Consider the following 19,751-nt stretch of genomic DNA (forward strand, 5'->3'; position numbering starts at 1 on the left):
CCTATCTCCAACGAATAACCTATAATGACAAAGTGCACATTTATTTAAAACACATTTATTTAAAATGAAATACAGAAATATCTAATTTACATAAGTATCCACACCCCTGAGTCAATACATGTTTGAATTACCTTTGGCAGAGATTACAGCTGTGCGTCTTTCTGAGTAAGTCTCTAAGAGCTTTGCACACCTGGATTGTACAATAATTGCACGTTATTATTTTGAAAGTTCTTCAAGCTCTGTCAAGTTGGTTGTTGATAATTGCGAGACAGCCATTTTCAAGTCTTGCCATAGATTTTCAAGCGGAGTTGAGTCAAAACTGTAACTAGGCCACTCATGAATATTCAATGTTGGCTTGGTAATATACTCCAGTGTATATTTGGCCTTGTTTTAGGTTATTGTCCTGCTGAAAGGTGAATTTGTCTCTCAGTGTCTGTTGGAAAGCAGGCTGAACAAGGTTTTCCTCTAGGATTTTGCCTGTGCTTAGCTCCATTCCATTTATTTTAACTCCCTGGTCCTTGCCGATGACAAGCATACCCATAACATGATGCAGCCACCACCATGCTTGAAAATATGAAGAGTGGTACTCAGTGATGTGTTCTGTTGGATTTGCCCCAAACATAACTCTTTGTATTCAGGACAAAAAGTAAATTTCTTAGTCACATCTTTAGCAATTTTACATTAGTGCCTTATGCATGTTTTGGAATATTTGTATTCTGTACAGGCTTCCTTCTTTTCACTCTGTCATTTAGGTTAGTATTGTGGATTAACTACAATGTTGTTGATCCATCCTCAGCTTTCTCCTATCACAGCCATTAAGCTCTGTAACTGTTTTAAAGTCACCATTGGCCTCATGGTGAAATCCCTGAGCGGTTTCCTTCCTCTCCGGCAGCTGATTTAGGAAGGACGCCTGTATCTTTGTAGTGACTGGGTGTATTGATACACCATCCAAAGTGTAATTAATAACTTCACCATGCTATAAGGGATATTTAATGTCTGCTTTTTTATTCGACCCATCTACCAATAGGTGCCCTACTTTGCGAGGCATTGGAAAACCTCCCTGGTCTTTGTGGTTGAATTTGTGTTTGAAATTCACTGCTCGACTGAGGGAACTTACAGATTATTGTGTGGGGTACAGAGATGAGGTAGTCATTCAAAAATCATGTTAAACACTAGTATTGCACACGGAGTGAATGAATGCAACTTATTATGTGACTTACTGAACACATTTTTACTCCTGAACTTATTTAGGCTTGCCATAACAAAGAGGTTGAATATTTATTGACTCAAGACATTTCAGCTTTTCATTATTAATGAACTTGTAAGAATTTCTAAAATCATAATTCCACATTGACATTTGGGGGTATTGTGTGTAGAACCAGTGACAAAATCTAAATGTAGTCAATTTTAAATTCAGGTTATAGCACAACAAAATATGGAAAAAGTCAAGGCACTTTCTGAAGGCACTGTATATCATCTCAAAAGATTGGATAAAATATTTTATTGACTTCTCATGCCTTTCCCCTCCTCTTTCTCCCTCCCATCCACCCTCTCCCGCCTCCTCTCTCTCTCTCGCTCTCTCTTTCTCCCCTCTCCCCCTTTTCTCTCTCTCTCTCTCTCACTCCCACGCTCCTTCTCCGCCCTCCTTCTCTCTCTCTCCCCCTTTTCTCTCTCTCTCTCTCTCTCTCTCTCTCTCTCTCTCTCTCTCTCTCTCTCTCTCTCTCTCTCTCTCTCTCTCTCTCTCTCTCTGTAGTATTTTATCTACTGTTGTATCCTGGGTCTGGTGTCATGTTCTGTGTTCCTGAGGATCAACTACGAGCTGAAGATGGTTGTCATGCTAGTTGCCGTGGTGACCTACAACATCATCATCCTCCAGACACACGCACACCTGCTGGACGGATACAGTACTGCACTCTACAGCACACAGACACTGGATAGGTACACACACAAACACATGCACACACACTGAACAGGCTAGAGAGACAGCTTTCCTTTTATGAAAACCTTGGTATTAACACAATACTCCTTTCCTTCGGCCCTGATGTAATATATATGGTAGAAGCCATAGACATACAGCCTTCAGGGAATTACTGTGCATATGTGTGTAGGGTTGAGGCACATACACACACAAGCACACAGAAACCAACCAACCCACCCACACACACAAAACACACACACACACACACACACACACACACACACACACACACACACACACACACACACACACACACACACACACACACACACACACACACACACACACACACACACTGTTAACACTGTTTCTTCCCTTACTGTTATTTGTGCAATAATAGCCCAATATTCAGAGCCACAGACAAAGTCATTAGGGAATGTCTGTCAAAGCGATATTCCTTTCAACTGTCAATCAAAAGTTGTCGCTATGGAATAGAACTCGGTTGCCGGGGTAATTGTTGTTCGGATCTGACAGGTTCTATGATATTGGGTTTTTGTCTTCATAGAGTGGAATTTATTTTGCTGATATGAATGATGGTTAGAGAGAGAGAGAGAGAGAGCGAGAGAGAACAGAGCAGGGGATTCACTCCTGAGACCGATCAAGTTATTACATTGATTGAAAGTTGCACTTTATGGTGGTGAAAGACTTTCATTGTTTTGTTTTTGTTCTTTCATCTCTCTTTTTCTCTCTCATCCCTCTTTCCTCAGGCCAGGCATTCTAAAGGATCTGAAGACGATGGGTTCTGTTTCTCTCTTCATCTTCTTCATCACTCTACTGGTGTTAGCACGACAGGTACAGTACCTGTTATAGCTATTTAAAAAAATGTATTTCACCTTTATTTAACCAGGTAGGCCAGTTGAGAACAAGTTCTCATTTACAACTGTGACCTGGCCAAGATAAAGCAAAGCAGTGCGACACAAACAACAACACAGAGTTACACATGGAATAAACAAACATACATTCAATAACACATTAGAAAAGTCTATATACACAGCGTGTGCAAATGAGGTAAGATAAGGGAGGTAAGGCAATAAATAGGCCATAGTGAAATAATTAATTTAGCAATTAAACACTGGAGTGATAGATGTGCAGAAGATGAATGTGCAAGTAGAGATACTGGGATGCAAAGGAGAAAAAAAAACTTTATGGGGATGAGGTAGTTGGATGGGCTATTTACAGATGGGCTATGTACAGGTGCAGTGATCTGAGAGCTGCTCTGACAGCTGGTGCTCAAAGTTAGAGGGAGATATGAGTCTCCAGCTTCAGTGATTTTGCAATTCGTTCCAGTCATTGGCAGCAGAGAACTGGAAGGAAAGGCAGCCAAAGGAGGAATTGGCTTTGGGGGTGACCAGTGAGATATACCTGCTGGAGCGCGCGCTACGGGTTGGTGCTGCTATGGTGACCAGTGAGCTGAGATAAGGCGGGGCGTTACCTAGCAAAGACTTATAGATGACCTGGAGCCAGTGGGTTTGGCAACAAATATGAAGCGAGGGCCAGCCAACGAGAGCATACAGGTCACAGTGGTGGGTAGTGTATGGGGCTTTGGTGACAAAACGGATGGCACTGTGATAGACTGCATCCAATTTGCTGACTAGAGTGTTGGAGACTATTTTGTAAATGACATCGCCGAAGTCAAGGATCGGTAGGATAGTCAGTTTTACGAGGGTATGTTTGGCAGCATGAGTGAAGGAGGCTTTGTTGCGAATTATGAAGCCAATTCTAGATTTAATTTGGGATTGGAGATGCTTAATGTGAGTCTGGAAGGAGAGTTTACAGTCTAACCAGACACCTAGGTATTTGTAGCAGTCCACATATTCTAAGTCAGAACCGTCCAGAGTAGTGATGCTGGATGGGCGGGCAGGTGCGGGCAGCGATCGGTTGAAGAGCATGCATTTAGTTTGACTTACATTTAAGAGCAGTTGGAGGCCACGGAAGGAGAGTTGTATGGCATTGAAGCTCATTTGGAACTTAGTTAACACAGTGTCCAAAGAAGGGCCAGAAGTATACAGAGTCTTCGTAGAGGTGGATCAGAGAATCACCAGCAGCTATGGACCATGTACTAAATATGTTGTAACTATGTAGTATCTACGTGATAGCTATGTACTGACTATATAACAACTGACTTCTGCCTGCGTCAATAGTAGCAGGTGAAAATAGAACTCAGTAATTCACACAGATGGAGGACAGAGAGAGACAGCAAGATGGAGGGTGTTGTACTGTCTCTTCACTGAGGCAGGGGCTTAGGCATGGGTGGGCACAATCCCACCAACTGGGGAGCCAGGCCCACCCAATCTGATTGATTGCTCTATGTGTCAGTGTTCCAAACGGGACATTATTTGTCTTTTTACCTAAATTAGAGAGGCACGAATATCATACCCCCAAGATATGCTAACCTCTCACCATTACAATAACAGGGGCAGTTAGCATTCTTGGGGGAAATGTAATTTTCTCACTGATCATTATTCATGCTTCATTCAGGATTATCCGTAATCATCCATGTCGAAGTGTTTAGAAACGTATTATATTCTTATTTACAGTAAAAGTGACTCCAAAATGACACAGTACATTATTTACCATTCATTTATACTGAGCACAAAATAATCTAAAACACACACAAAACAAACATTAAATTCATCCAAGAAGTTTGCAGAGTCACAAGCTTGATGTAATCATGGTGTAATAGGAACATGGGACCAAATGCTAAGCGTATGACTACAGTGGCATGCAAAAGTATTCACACCCCATGGCATTTGTCCTATTTTGTTGCTGTACAACTTGGAATTAAAATAGATTTTTGGGGGGTTTGTATCATTTGATTGACACAATATGCCTCCCACTTTGAAGATGCAAAATATTTTTTCTTGTGAAACAAACAAGAAATAAGTAAAAAAATAATAATAATACCTGAGCGTGCGTAACTATTCACCCCCCCAAAGTCAATACTTTGTAGAGCCACCTTTTGCAGCAATTACAGCTGCAAGTCTCTAGGGGTATGTCTATAAGCTTGGTACATCTAGCCACTGGGATTTTTACCCATTCTTCAAGGCAAAACTGCTCCAGCCCCTTCAAGTTGAGAGGTATTGGGTTTGCGCTAGACACAGTGTTTTCCTTGATGTCCAAAAAGCTACATTTTAGTCTCATTTTACCAGAGTACCTTCTTCCATATGTTTGGGGAGTCTCCCACATGCCTTTTGGTGAACACCAAACATGTTTGCTTATTTTTTTCTTTTAGTAATGGCTTTTTTCTGGCCACTCTTCCGTAAAGCCCAGCTCTGTGTGTACGGCTTATAGTGGTCCTATGGACAGATACTCCAATCTCTGTTGTGGAACTTTGCAGTTCCTTCAGGGTTATCTTTGGTCTCTTTCTTGCCTCTCTGATTACTGCCCTCCTTGCCTGGTCCATGAGTTTTGGTGGGCGGCCCTCTCTTGGCAGGTTTGTTGTGGTGCCATATTCTTTCCATTTTTTAATAATGGATTTAATGGAGCCCTGTCGGATGTTCAAAGTTTCTGATATTTTTTTATAACCCAACCCCGATCTGTACTTCTCCACAACTTTGTCCCTGACCTGTTTGGAGAGCTCCTGGTCTTCATGCTGCTGCTTGCTTGGTGGTGTCCCTTGCTTAGTGGTGTTGCAGACTCTGGGGCCTTTCAGAACAGGTGTATATATAACGAGATCATGTGACAGATCATGTGACACTTAGATTGCACACAGGTAGACTTTATTTAACTAATTATGTGACTTCTGAAGGTAATTGATTGCACCAGATCTTATTTAAGGGCTTCATAGCAAAGGGGATGAATACATATGCACGCACCACTTTTCCGATTTGTATTTGTTCGAATTTTTGGAAACAAGTAATTTTTTTCATTTCACCAATTTGGACTATTTTGTGTATGTCCATTACATGAAATCCAAATAAAAATCTATTTAAATTACAGGTTGTAATGCAACAAAATAGGAAAAACGCCAAGGGGGCTGAATACTTTTGCAAGGCACTGTACTTAATACACATACTGTATAAGTGAATTTGTGCCAATACTTATGGGGGACTATGTACAGAAAGTGTTTTCCATCAGACAACGATAAGCACTACAACACTGTTTTTTTCCCACACTTTTAGAAACCATGGAACACGCCTCTCCACTTCAATTCGCACTCTGTCCCATCCTCCACTGAGACATGACCATCAGTCCAGTGAAATAAAAAAAATAGTTATTTCAACAACAATTTTTTTTAATGTATTTATTTAACTATGCAAGTCAGTTCAGAACAAATTCTTATTTACAATAATGGCCTACCCCGGCCAAACCTGGACGACGTTGGCCCAATTGTGCGCCGCCCTATGGGACTCCCAATCATGGCCGGATGTGATACAGCCTGGATTCAAACCAGGGACTGTAGTGACGCCTCTTGCATTGAGATACAGTGCCTTAGACCGATGCGCCACTCGGGAGCTCCGATGTGGCTCGCAAGTAGTAGGCTACAACAACTGACCTCTGACCAGTGTTATCATATAGCCTAGATACAACAACTGACCACTGATCAGTGTTATCATATAGCCTAGATACAACAACTGACCACTGATCAGTGTTATCATATAGCCTAGATACAACAACGGACCACTGATCAGTGTTATCATATAGCCTAGATACAACAACTGACCACTGATCAGTGTTATCATATAGCCTAGATACAACAACTGACCACTGATCAGTGTTATCATATAGCCTAGATACAACAACTGACCACTGATCAGTGTTATCATATAGCCTAGATACAACAACTGACCACTGATCAGTGTTATCATATAGCCTAGATACAACAACTGACCACTGATCAGTGTTATCATATAGCCTAGATACAACAACTGACCACTGATCAGTGTTATCATATAGCCTAGATACAACAACTGACCACTGATCAGTGTTATCATATAGCCTAGCTTGAGACTCAAGTTTTGAAATAGGGACTCTATGTCATTTATAATAAGAGGTAGGCCTACATGAAGAAAATTGGCAAATGTATGAAACAATATTTATTTACAGTCAATGTAAATAGCCTATGATTTTTCACATTTTGTTGTCTTACAGACGGAATTTAAAACTGATTAAATAGCGATTTTGTGTCATCGTTCTACACACGATAGCAAATAATGTCAAAGTGTAATTATGTTTTTCGAAATGTTTATTAATTAATTAAGAATTAACAGTTGAAATGTCTTGAGTTAATAAGTATTCTACCCATTTATTATGGCAAGCCTAAATACGTTTAGGAGTAAAAATGAGCTTAACAAGTCACATAATACATCACATGGAGTTTATATAATAGGGTTTAACATGATTTCTGAATGACTACCTCATCTCTGTACCCCACTCATACAAGTATTTGTCACTACAAAGACACTTACTTGCCGGAGAGGAGGGAAACTGTTCAGGGATTTCACCAACAGGCCAATGGTGACTTTAAAACAGTTACAGAGCTTAATGGATGTGATAGGAGAAAACTGAGGATGGATCAACAACATTGTACTTACTCCACAATACTAAATTAATAGTAAAACTGCAAAAAATGTGGCAAAAAAAATGAAATTGATGTCCTGAATGGAAAGCGTTATGTTTGGAGCAAATCCGACTCAACACATCACTGAGTACCACTCTTCATATTTTCAAGCATGGTGGTGGCTGCATCATGTTATGGGTATGCTTGTCATCGTCAAGGATTACGGAGTTTTTTTTAAGATAAAAAGAAACGGAATAGAGATAAGTAAGTGCTATAGGAAAACCTGTTTCAGTCTGCTTTCCAACAGACACTGGGAGACAAATTCACCTTTCAGCAGAACAATAACCTAAAACACAAGGCCAAATATACACTGGAGTTGATTACCAAGAAGACAGTGAATGCTCCTGAGTGGCCTAGTTACAGTTTTGACTTAAATCAGCTTCAAAATCTATGGCAAGGCTTGAAAATGTCTGTCTATCCATGATCAACAACCAACTTGAAAAAAGCTTGAAGATATTTTTAAAGAAACATTTTCAAATATTGTACAATCCAGGTGTGCAAAGCTCTTTGAGATTTACCCAGAAAGACTCACAGCTGTAATCGCTGCCAAAAGTAATTGTCACGATTGTTTGTAGAGAAGGACCAAGGCACAGTGTGAGTATTGTTCCAAATCTTTACTAATATGTGAAACTATGCAAGACATACAATAAACTATAAACAAAACGTGACGACAGAGGTGCAACATGCACTAACTCAAAATAAGACAAACACAGGTGGGCAAACAACTACTTAAATATGATCCCCAATTAGTGACAACGATGACCAGCTGCCTCTAATTGGGAATCTTACAAAAAACCCAACATAGAAAAAAGAAACTAGAACACAACATAGAAATAAATAAACTAGATAAACCCCCCAGTCACGCCCTGACCTACTCTACCATAGAAAATAAGAGCTCTCTATGGTCAGGATGTGACAGTAATTCTAACATAAATTGCAAACATTTCTAAAAACATCTTTTCACTTTGTCATTATGAGGTATTGTGTGAAGATGGGTGAGGAAAAAAAGCAATTTAATCCATTTTGAATTTAGGCTATAACACAACAAATGTGGAAAAAGTCAAGGGGTATGAATACTTTCTGAAGGCACTGTAGGCTATGGCTGCCTATTGTGATTATTACTGTTATATCAGGACATTATGCTCTAGTCTCAGTCTATTATTTATAGACCTATGGTTTATTATGTGTAGGTCTATGTGAGTCGCATGTTAAGAGCAAGACTCATGGATTAACGTAGGCCTACAAGACTATTTATCTATAATGTGAAATCACTTATTAGATGGTTTGTTGTGTGCGATCGATTAAAGTACAAAGCAAATAGGCCAGTGTTACCTAGTATTGATTTTTCAGTGTAACATTTCTAGTGTTGAATAAGGAGTTAAATTAACACTCAGGTGTAAAAGAATCCTAGTGTTAGTGTTAATAACCAGTGTCGAGTGGAGAGTAAAATGTTCCCATCAAAACGTTGCCCATCATGATCTTATTTCACAGTGTGCCTACTGCAGCTAGACTTTTTAGGATTGTTTTGAATTAATATCTGTGTTTTTACATGTACATTGATTGATTTATTAATCTTATGCTACACAAAGACAAATAGCATACATTTTTATCAACTAATTCAATCAGTTAGTTAGATTTATTGCACCCATTACTGAAGTGGGTGTTACAGTTAAAATGGTTTAGGTAGTCTCCTTTCTTAATATTCCTTATCCTGACAATTATTTCGGAAGCAGGTTGCAGATGAATAAAAATTCTAACTGTTGGATGTGCTAACTGTCTGTATTTCAGTAGGAATAACATCACTTTACAAGCCAGCATAGTTGTCAGGTATGCGGAAGTGGCTGCAAGGGAGTCAGGCGCAGGAGAGCATGTATTTGGTAGCACACGGAGACTTTTATTCAGGCGAACCAAAAGCACACGGCACAATGAACACAAAATACAAAATGGGTATACATAACCCAGTGCAACCAGACTAACGTGCGCATACATCAACACAGATTGAGAGGCATCGACTTCTGCAGAAGTCGTGACAATAATGTCACTTAAAGGCCTGATGTCAGTGATGATTTAACATTGGAGAATTTGCTGTCTAGGGTATAGGATAGGCTATGCTTTTATGATAATGAAATTATGATTTGAGTGCCTAAATTTTGTCCGACCTACATTTTTGCTGGCCCTGCCATCATCAAATGTTTGCCTAAGCCACTGCTCTCGAGTACCATCCATCAGAGCTTTTCAGAGACAGTTTTGTGTACCCAAATATACCATTCCCATTGGACAAGAGCCTGCCCATACAGTTCACCCTGTTGACAAACTGGGTTATAGTCACCAGTAGGGTAGGGGCTGTGTTTTGGGGATGACGTACATGTTTCATTTAATTGCAGTATTTGGTTAGCTGTATTTTAAACGATTTTACAATGGTAAGCCTTTGTTTATTGCAAATATTTTCTGGAGGTGTTAAATAGTCTCTCCCTTGCAGCATTTGGCTCTAAACATGAGGTAATGCTGAATCCCTAAAGAACAGATGAATGATTCATTCATTAAGCGTCATCAGTAATTACCTTCTAAACAGCCTCTGATAATACCACTGTTCCTGCCTGACCTAGTTACTAGGCTTTCTCAGCTCTTCACAAGGATGACCTAACTAGTACACACACACACGTATATAAACGCCGGCCCACATAAGCTCTAATACAGGGCGCACACACACACACACACACACACACACACACACACACACACACACACACACACACACACACACACACACACACACACACACACACACACACACACACACACACACACACACACACACACACACACACACACACACACACCTGGGCGTTTTGACCACCATCTCACGAATAACCAATGAGAAACCAGCACCTATACTTTATGCTAATCAGGCTGGTGTTCAGCGTTTCCTGGAGTGAAGCCGCTATCCTCTGCTTCATTGTCTTTTTACCGGAGCGCTCATTTTCCATGAATACAAAACATGCTCTTAAGGGCCAGTTGGTGAGATAGTTCTACGTCCCAAACGGCACTCTAATCCCTATAAAGTGCAGTAGTTTTGACCAGGGCCCTTGTAAAAAGTAGTGCACTACTGTATATAGAGAAAAGGGTCCCATTTGGGACAGAGTCTCTTATTCTGCCATCAGATTATCTCAATTTTGGATGGAAGGGGGATGATTAGTTGACAGTAGGAGTATTGTAGGTCTATGGGGGAGGAAAATGCCCAAAATATGATATTTTGTCCATGACGTTAAAGTTAGGAGAATGTGTGAGAGGAACAGTTATAGATTACAGATGTAGCTTGAAGCAGTGACTCTCCAAGTGGACAATAAAAAATTTAAAAAACACTTTGAGAACGATATGTTTGACCATGCAGCACATTGACCCATGTGTTCTGTTTTCAATTATTTCATTGTTTCAGAAGTCTAGTCAGCAGTGAGTCAAGTCCAGTCTCATTTTAATTAACTTGATCTGTTCAGCAAATTCATAAAAAATGGACCTCCTACATTTACAGTAATAAAATATCATCACTTAATTGATGCTATTATTGGTAAACCTTCACTCAAGCTTAGTCATTTCAGAGAGTAAAGTAAAATGATTTATTATTTACTTTATTACCACCATATCTTTACCGTCTCTGTGTCCTCCTGTTAACAGAATGAATATTACTGTAGGTTGGACTTCCTGTGGAGGGACAAGTTCAAGAGAGAGTGTGAGGAGATTGAGACCATGGAGAACCTGAACAGGGTTCTACTAGAGAACGTTCTACCGGCCCATGTTGCAGAACACTTCCTGGGACGTAACTGGAAGAACGAGGTGAGGCAGTGACCATTCACAGGACATCAGAACCTTGAGAACTCACAATCATAGAACGAAGCACATTCCCATTCTAAAATTCTTCAAAGAAGACACAAAATGAATGCATTCTAGAAGTAACTTTAGAACCACACATTCTAACCCTATATGGAACCAGTAGCACTGATCCATTCCACTGACCTGTGTCTGTGTGCTTGTTTCTCCAGGATCTGTACCACCAGTCGTATGAGTCGGTGTGTGTGATGTTCGCCTCCATCCCAGACTTTAAGGAGTTCTACACAGAGTCAGACGTCAACAAGGAGGGCCTGGAATGTCTCAGACTCCTCAACGAGATCATCGCTGACTTTGACGAGGTGAGTTACTCTGTCCTCATTGGCTACTAATCACATCTGTGTGTTGGGCTGTTGTGGAATGTGTCACAGTAATAATATATCCGTTACTACTGATTATAACGGGATGTTAGACAATACAGAGCATCTTCACTGATAACAGGAATACATCTGTAACCAAACTGTCTGTAACACCCTTGTTACAGTATTCTTGCTAATTGTCTACCCTCTCTCTCTCTCTATCTCTCTCTCTCTGTGTGTGTGACAGCTGCTGTCCAAGGCTAAATTCTACCCTCTCTATCTCTGTGTGACAGCTGCTGTCCAAGGCTAAATTCTACCCTCTCTCTCTCTCTCTGTCTGTGTGACAGCTGCTGTCCAAGGCTAAATTCTACCCTCTCTATCTCTGTGTGACAGCTGCTGTCCAAGGCTAAATTCTACCCTCTCTATCTCTGTGTGATAGCTGCTGTCCAAGCCTAAGTTCAGCGGGGTGGAGAAGATAAAGACTATTGGCAGCACTTATATGGCTGCTACTGGTCTCAACGCAACACCTGGACCTGAATACACACAGGTACATCTCACACACACACACACACACACACACACACACACACACACACACACACACACACACACACACACACACACACACACACACACACACACACACACACACACACACACACACACACACACCACACACACACACACACACAGTGGGAACTGGATGACATATATTTGAAACCCACAGAAATGATCAAACTCAGCTACAGCATCAACTCACCTCCAATTACAGGTTTAAAGCTGTGTGATGGTGCTAAACAACTGAATGATTCTCCCTCTCTCTCCATTCCTCTACCCCCCTCCTCTCTCTTGCCCTTTTCTGTCTCCCTTGTATCTTTCCTCTCTCTGTTCCTTTCCATTTTTTCTTTCTCCCTCACTCAATCTTCTACCTCTCAGGAACATGACCGTCAGTACATGCACATCGGCACAATGATGGAGTTTGCCTTCGCTCTGGTTGGGAAACTAGACGTTATCAACAAACACTCTTTCAATGACTTCAGGCTACGAGTCGGTAAGAGAGAGGGAGAGAGAGAGAGTGCGTGTGTGTATGAGAGAGACAGGAGAGAAGGAGAGAGGAGAGAGAGAGACGGTATAGTGTAATTGGTACAGTCCGACTCTGTCTTACATGTGACCTCTAACCCTTCTTCCTGGTTGTGTCAGGGATAAACCATGGTCCGGTGATTGCAGGGGTGATCGGAGCTCAAAAGCCTCAGTATGATATCTGGGGGAACAGTGTTAATGTGGCCAGCAGGATGGAGAGTACTGGGGTACTGGGAAAAATACAGGTACTCAATTAATACAGTTATACGAATAGTAATGCTACAGAAGTTTCCCAAACTCTATCTTGTTTATTTTTCTCCCTAGCACTACACACCTGACTCGAATAATCAACTCATCATTAAGCTTTGATTATTTGAATCAGCAGTGTAGTTCTAGGGCAACACCCAAAATGTGCACCCCTTAGGGAAACGCTGCTACAGTAATAATAGCTCAATGCAGTTGTATTTTATACCACTAGGGGTCGCTGCAGAAATAGATCAGGGTTAATGAGTACGGTATACAGGTACAGAGCAGATGTTATGCAAATGTGGATATATAATAATGCAGAACTATACAATATACTCAAAGCCACGATAAACTTATCTCTTTGACTACTCTCCTTTCCTGATTAAGTCTCCAGTTATTAAAATGAATTTACCACAGAGATCTTATTAAATTAATTTGAGTTAGATATGTACTTCTATAGAATATCCTGCCTACATGTGATTTGTTTGGACATGCTGCTTTGTGTTCCCTTTCAGTCGGTCACTTGGTATAACACACTATGGGGAGTCAACGACCAATCATAATCACCTGAAGAAATTACGCCCAACGGGCTAATGAATGTCGAGACCACCCTCAGAAGCCCCGCCTTTCTGGCTATAATACCAGGGCGCGCATTCATTTCCTCAATTCTTCGCTCTTCATCTCGCCTGAAGGAAGAACGTGTCACGCAATTTACAAACTTTTCAAGCACACGAGGCTACGAGATTCGGCTCCGACTTAGGTGTCTGTTGGTGGGGAGAGGGTACTTGTCCCTCTAGATATTGCGAGTTTTGGGTCTTGGTATTGTTTTTTGTGTTTGCTAAAAACCCACTACTTTCTGCTCTACTTGTGTAGACTGTGCTTCTTTGCTTGAGTAAGATGGCCAGTGGTAAGAGTAAGTTAAAAATGGCAAGTTTGAACCTCCGACCGTGCTCAAGGGCATGTGGTTTCACAATGAAAATTGAAAGATACTCATGGGAAGGGAAGCGTTGCTTACCCCTGTTTAAAGATTTTGCAGATGAGATAAAGGTGATCTTGGATTCCCCTCATTCAGCCAGGCTGGTGCTACCAGGTTATAGCGAGTTCTTGAATGTAGAGCAGGGTTTCCTAACTGGCGGCCCGTGGGTTGTCTTATTCGGCTCCGTAGGTTTTCTGAATAAAGTATACACAATATACATATACATACATACAGTACATACATATATACAGTTGAAGTTGAAAGTTTACATACAGCTTAGCCAAATACATTTAAACTAAGTTTTTCACAATTCCTGACATTTAATCCAAGTAAAAATTCCCTGTCTTAGGTCAGTTAGTATCACCACTTTATTTTAAGAATGTGAAATGTCAAAATAATAGTAGAGAGAATGATTTATTTCAGCTTTTATTTCTTTCATCACATTCCCAGTGGGTCAGAAGTTTACACACACTCAATTAGTATTTGGTAGCATTGCCCTTAAATTGTTTAACTTGGGTCAAATGTTTTGGGTAGCCTTCCACACGCTTCCCACAATAAGTTGGGTGAATTTTGTCCCATTCCTCCTGACAGAGCTGGTGTAACTGAGTCAGGTTTGTAGGCCTCCTTGCTCACACACCCTTTTTCAGTTTTGCCCACAAATGTTCTATAGGATTGAGGTCAGGGCTTTGTGATGGCCACTCCAATACCTTGACTTTGTTGTCCTTAAGCCATTTTGCCAAACCTTTGGAAGTATGCTTGTGGTCATTGCCCATATGGAAGACCCATTTGCGACCAAGCTTTAACTTCCTGACTGATGTCTTGAGATGTTGCTTCAATATAGCCACATAATTTTCCTCCCTCATAATGCCATCTATTTTGTGAAGTGCACCAGTCCCTCCTGCAGCAAAGCACCCCCACAACATGATGCTGCCACCCCCGTGCTTCACGGTTGGGATGGTGTTCTTCGCTTGCAAGCCTCCCCTTTTTTTCCTCCAAACATAACGATGGTCATTATGGCCAAACAGTTCTATTTTTGTTTCATCAGACCAGAGACATTTCTCCAAAAGGTACGATCTTTGTCCCCATGTGCAGTTGCAAACCATAGTCTGGCTTTTTTATGGTGGTTTTGGAGCAGAAGCTTCTTCCTTGCTGAGCGGCCTTTCAGGTTATGTCGATGTAGGACTTGTTTTACTGTGGATATAGATACTTTTGTACCTGTTTCCTCCAGCATCTTCACAAGGTCCTTTGCTGTTATTCTGAGATTGATTCGCACTTTTCGCACCAAAGTACGTTCATCTCTAGTTGATAGAGCGGTATGACGGCTGCGTGGTCCCATGGTGTTTATACTTGCGTACTATTGTTTGTACAGATGAACGTGGTACCTTCAGGCGTTTGGAAATTGCTCCCAAGGATGAACCAGACTTGTGGAGGTCTACCATTTTTTTCTGAGGTCTTGGCTTATTTCTTTGGATTTTCCCATGATGTCAAGCAAAGAGGCACTGAGTTTGAAGGTAGGCCTTGAAATACATCCACAGGTACACCTCCAATTGACTCAAATGATGTCAATTAGCCTATCAGAAGCTTCTAAAGCCATGACATCAGTTTCTGGAATTTTCCAAGCTGTTTAACCTGTTCAGGACAGACGTTCCGCTAGCGGAACCCCGTTCCGCCTGCGGAACCCCTAGCCAACAGCCAATGGTATCGCACGGCGCGAAATACAAAACCAACTAAAATACCACAATTCAATTTTCTCAAACAATCAACTATTTTACACCATTTTAAAGATAAGACTCTTGTTAATCTAACCACATTGTCCGATTTCAAAAAGGCTTTACAGCGAAAGCAAAACATTAGATTATGTCAGGAGAGTACCCTGCCAAAAATAATCACACAGCCATTTTCAAAGCAAGCATATATGTCACAAAAACCAAAACCACAGCTAAATGCAGCACTAACCTTTGATGATCTTCATCAGATGACCTCCTAGGACATTATGTTATACAATACATGCATGTTTTGTTCAATCAAGTTCATATTTATATCAAAAAACAGCTTTTTACATTAGCATGTGATGTTCAGAACTAGCATACCCACCGAAAACTTCCGGTGAATTTACTAAATTACTCATGATAAACGTTCACAAAATACATAACAATTATTTTAAGAATTATAGATACAGAACTCCTTTATGCAATCGCGGTGTCAGATTTTAAAATAGCTTTTCGGCGAAAGCACATTTTGCAATATTCTGAGTACATAGCTCGGCCATCACGGCTAGCTATTTTGGCACCCACCAAGTTTGTGTCTCACTAAACTCAGAATTACTATTAGAAAAATTTGATTACCTTTGCTGTTCTTCGTCAGAATACACTCCCAGGACTTCTACTTCAACAACAAATGTTGTTTTGGTTCCAAATAATCCATAGTTATATTCAAATAGCTCCGTTTTGTTCGTGCGTTCAGGTCACTATCCGAAGGGTGATGTGCGAGCGCATTTCGTGACAAAAAAATTCAAAATATTCCATTACCGTACTTCGAAGCATGTCAACCGCTGTTTAAAATCAATTTTTATGCAATTTTTCTCGTAAAATAGCGATAATATTCCAACCGGGCGACGTTGTATTCATTCAAAGGCTGAAAGAAAAAAATTGAGTAGTCTCGTGACTGCGCATCTCCAGTGTCACTGTCCCCAGGCTGACCACTTACAAATTCTCCTGCTGTTCTTCGCCCAGAGACAGCAGACACCCCATTCCACTTTCTGGCAGCTTTAGCAAGCCAATGGAAGCCTTAGAAAATGTCACGTTACAGCACAGATGCTGTATTTTCGATAGAGATGCAACAGAAGGACAACAAATTGTCAGACAGGGCACTTCCTGTATGGAATCTTCTCAGGTTTTGGCCTGCCATATGAGTTCTGTTATACTCACAGACACCATTCAAACAGTTTTAGAAACTTTAGAGTGTTTTCTATACAAATATACTAATTATATGCATATTCTAGTTTCTGGGCAGGAATAGTAACCAGATTAAATCGGGTATGTTTTTTATCCGGCCGTGAAAATACTGCCACCTATCCCAAAGAAGTTAAGGCACAGTCAACTTAGTGTATGTAAACTTCTGACCCACTGGAATTGTGATACAGTGAATTATAAGTGAAATAATCTGTCTGTAAACAATTGTTGGAAAAATTACTTGTGTCATGCACAAAGTAGATGTCCTAACCGACTTGCCAAAACTATAGTTTGATAACAAGAAATTTGTGAAGTGGTTGAAAAACGAGTTTTAATGACTCCAGCCTAAGTGTATGTAAACTTCCGACTTCAACTGTATATTTATTTTTATTGATGGACATAAAAGACTGTAAAAGCACCAGGAAATCTGTTCCAAGTGATTTTAGTTTTGTAAATCTGTTCCAAAGTGTTCCTCCACATAATAGAGAGACACGTGATGGTTTAAAAATGTTAGCATTGTTTGAAATTGTTATGTTTTAGTCAAATATTATATATGTTTGGGCTTCTTGTGGTCAATTTGCGGTGTTCAAATTCGTTGTTATTATGTTCCGGCGCCCCGACTATCAGCTCAAGAAGAAATTGACCCGCGGCTGAATCTAGTTGATGATCCCTGAAGTAGAGGGTATTGAGGAGGTGGGCCTCATTTTCCCACCGCTGATGGATGTTAAGCTGGTGAGTTACTTAGCTCCAGATGCTAACAAGGGGCTTAATCCTAGCACCGTTCTCTGAATATACAGTGACAGTTCTCAGCGGATCACCTGGACAACCTGTATCAGGCTGAGGGTGTGGTGGCCCGGTCGTTAAATGTGGTCACAATGCTACAGCAGTATCATCATATCGATATGCTACATGAGCTAAATAAGACCGTGGAGGCGAAGAGTTGGATTCAGAGCTTCTCGGCAAAATCTGTGCTATGGCTGTTTTTGTGCTGCGTCTGTCCCGCGGTACTATCCTGGCTGTCAGGAAAAGTTACTGGTTGCCGAAGTCCCCAAACCCGGTGTGGGCCGGGTATCAGAAATGCGGTACCATGAAAGCACATTGTTTCAACCCAAGGTTCCTTGGGGTTCAGGGGTATCGAGAGAGCGGTATCGTCCAGGTGTGGGCATAATAAACACAGTTCCTCCCGCGCGTTCAGACACACGGTTGTCAAGAGTGGTGGATTTGAAAACAAGCATGACAACAACAACAAAAATTATCCCAGTCCTCATGGTGGTGCTCGGTCCTTTCAGGACATAATGTAGGGAGACTGGCAGAGTGCTCCGTCCAGTGGCGGGTTCTGGCATTACTGCTCTGTCTGGCACGGTTTCAGCTGGGGCACTCGGTGCCAGTTCGCATGTGCCTGAGCGTTACTGAATTGAAGGAATGAATGCGAGCCCTGATATTATAGCCAGGAAGGCGGAGCTTCCGTGATTTCAGTTTTCCTCTGGTGAATAGGACTGGTCGTTGACTCCCCATAATATGTTCCCTCCTTCAGGGAATAGTAGTTATATTCATAACTGTATGTTTTCCCTGCTTCCAGGTAACTGAGGAGACAAGTCGTATCCTAGCGACGCTGGGCTACATGTGTTCGTGTCGAGGCATCATCAACGTGAAGGGGAAGGGAGAGCTCAAAACCTTCTTCGTACACACAGAGATGACCAGATCGCTGTCTCAAGGGACTGTGATGCCTTGAACATCATACACTGAACATTACACATACACACACACATGCAAACACACTTAAACTATACAAACAAATGTATCTACATACACACAGATAGACTTGCACACACATACACACACACATACGTGCATGCACAAATAAAGCACACACAAACATACGAGAACTTACACACACACGTAACACACAGTACTGCCTGCTGTAGTAGAACGTATCAAACAACTGACTTTGTTTACAACAGTAACTCCAGACCACTTCATCTGAACCAGACAGAATGGCAGACAGACAACATTTAGAACAACAGACAGACGGCTGTACATACAGTATTACCTGCATCGTTCCTCCTTAGCTGGACACAGTAGTAACTGAACTTCACAGGGTAACGTTGTCCCTAGATACTGATCTTAGGTCAGTTTTGCATTCCCCTCTCCCCTAATGGTTAAGGTTAGGATGTGTTTAGGGTAAGCTGATCTTAGATCTGTGCGCAAGGGAAATTTCTACCTGGAGTGGATTTCATTGACTGCCTGAGCGGTCGAGTGGTGCAGTGCAGACACAGATAGTCGAAGCCATCTTGGCACCGATAGTCCTTTCACTATTACAGTACTTTTAGTCAGAAATCTAATTAAAATGTGGTGCCAACATGAAGGATAGTTTGCCAAACTGTCTATGGCTAGCCTCTCTCTATGGCTCTGGAGCAGAAAGCGACGTGGACCTCAAGAGCAGTCGGGGAATCAAGAGCTACTGGACTTTTGTAAGAAAACGAGAAAACAATATCAACAACAGGAGAATGTTTCCATGTTTTGACGCCATCATTTTCTTACTCATTAAAACATTTGTATATAAGTGAACCAATGTGCCTCGTGTCGTTGAAAGTCAACTATTTATGATTGCACTGAAAGTCCACTAAGTAGTTTGATAAAGAGGTAGTTTGATCAAATATTGTACTTTATTATGTACAGTTGAAGTCAGAAGTTTACATACACTTTAGCCAAATACATTTAAACTCAGTTTTTCACAATTCCTGACATTTAATCTAAGTAAAAATTCCCAGTCTGTGAA

The 19,751-nt window shown here is 41.1% G+C and overlaps 1 protein-coding gene across 2 annotated transcripts in view; it reads left to right on the forward strand.

The window, feature by feature from the left end:
* Positions 1-19,540, forward strand: part of adcy2b (adenylate cyclase 2b (brain)) — a 132,922-nt gene extending 113,382 nt beyond the window's left edge. For both annotated transcript variants that reach the window (XM_014177944.3, XM_045709582.2), the window contains exons 18-25: positions 1,754-1,938; positions 2,686-2,770; positions 11,211-11,369; positions 11,576-11,722; positions 12,159-12,266; positions 12,656-12,770; positions 12,920-13,044; positions 18,552-19,540. In XM_014177944.3, coding sequence (XP_014033419.1) covers positions 1,754-1,938; positions 2,686-2,770; positions 11,211-11,369; positions 11,576-11,722; positions 12,159-12,266; positions 12,656-12,770; positions 12,920-13,044; positions 18,552-18,704 — 1,077 coding nt within the window. In that variant the 3' untranslated portion in view covers positions 18,705-19,540. The remainder of the gene's footprint in view (positions 1-1,753; positions 1,939-2,685; positions 2,771-11,210; positions 11,370-11,575; positions 11,723-12,158; positions 12,267-12,655; positions 12,771-12,919; positions 13,045-18,551) is intronic.
* Positions 19,541-19,751: the final 211 nt, after the last annotated feature.

The sequence above is a fragment of the Salmo salar genome, chromosome 27, assembly GCF_965601325.2.
Source record: "Salmo salar chromosome 27, fSalSal1, whole genome shotgun sequence".
NCBI lineage: Eukaryota > Metazoa > Chordata > Actinopteri > Salmoniformes > Salmonidae > Salmo > Salmo salar.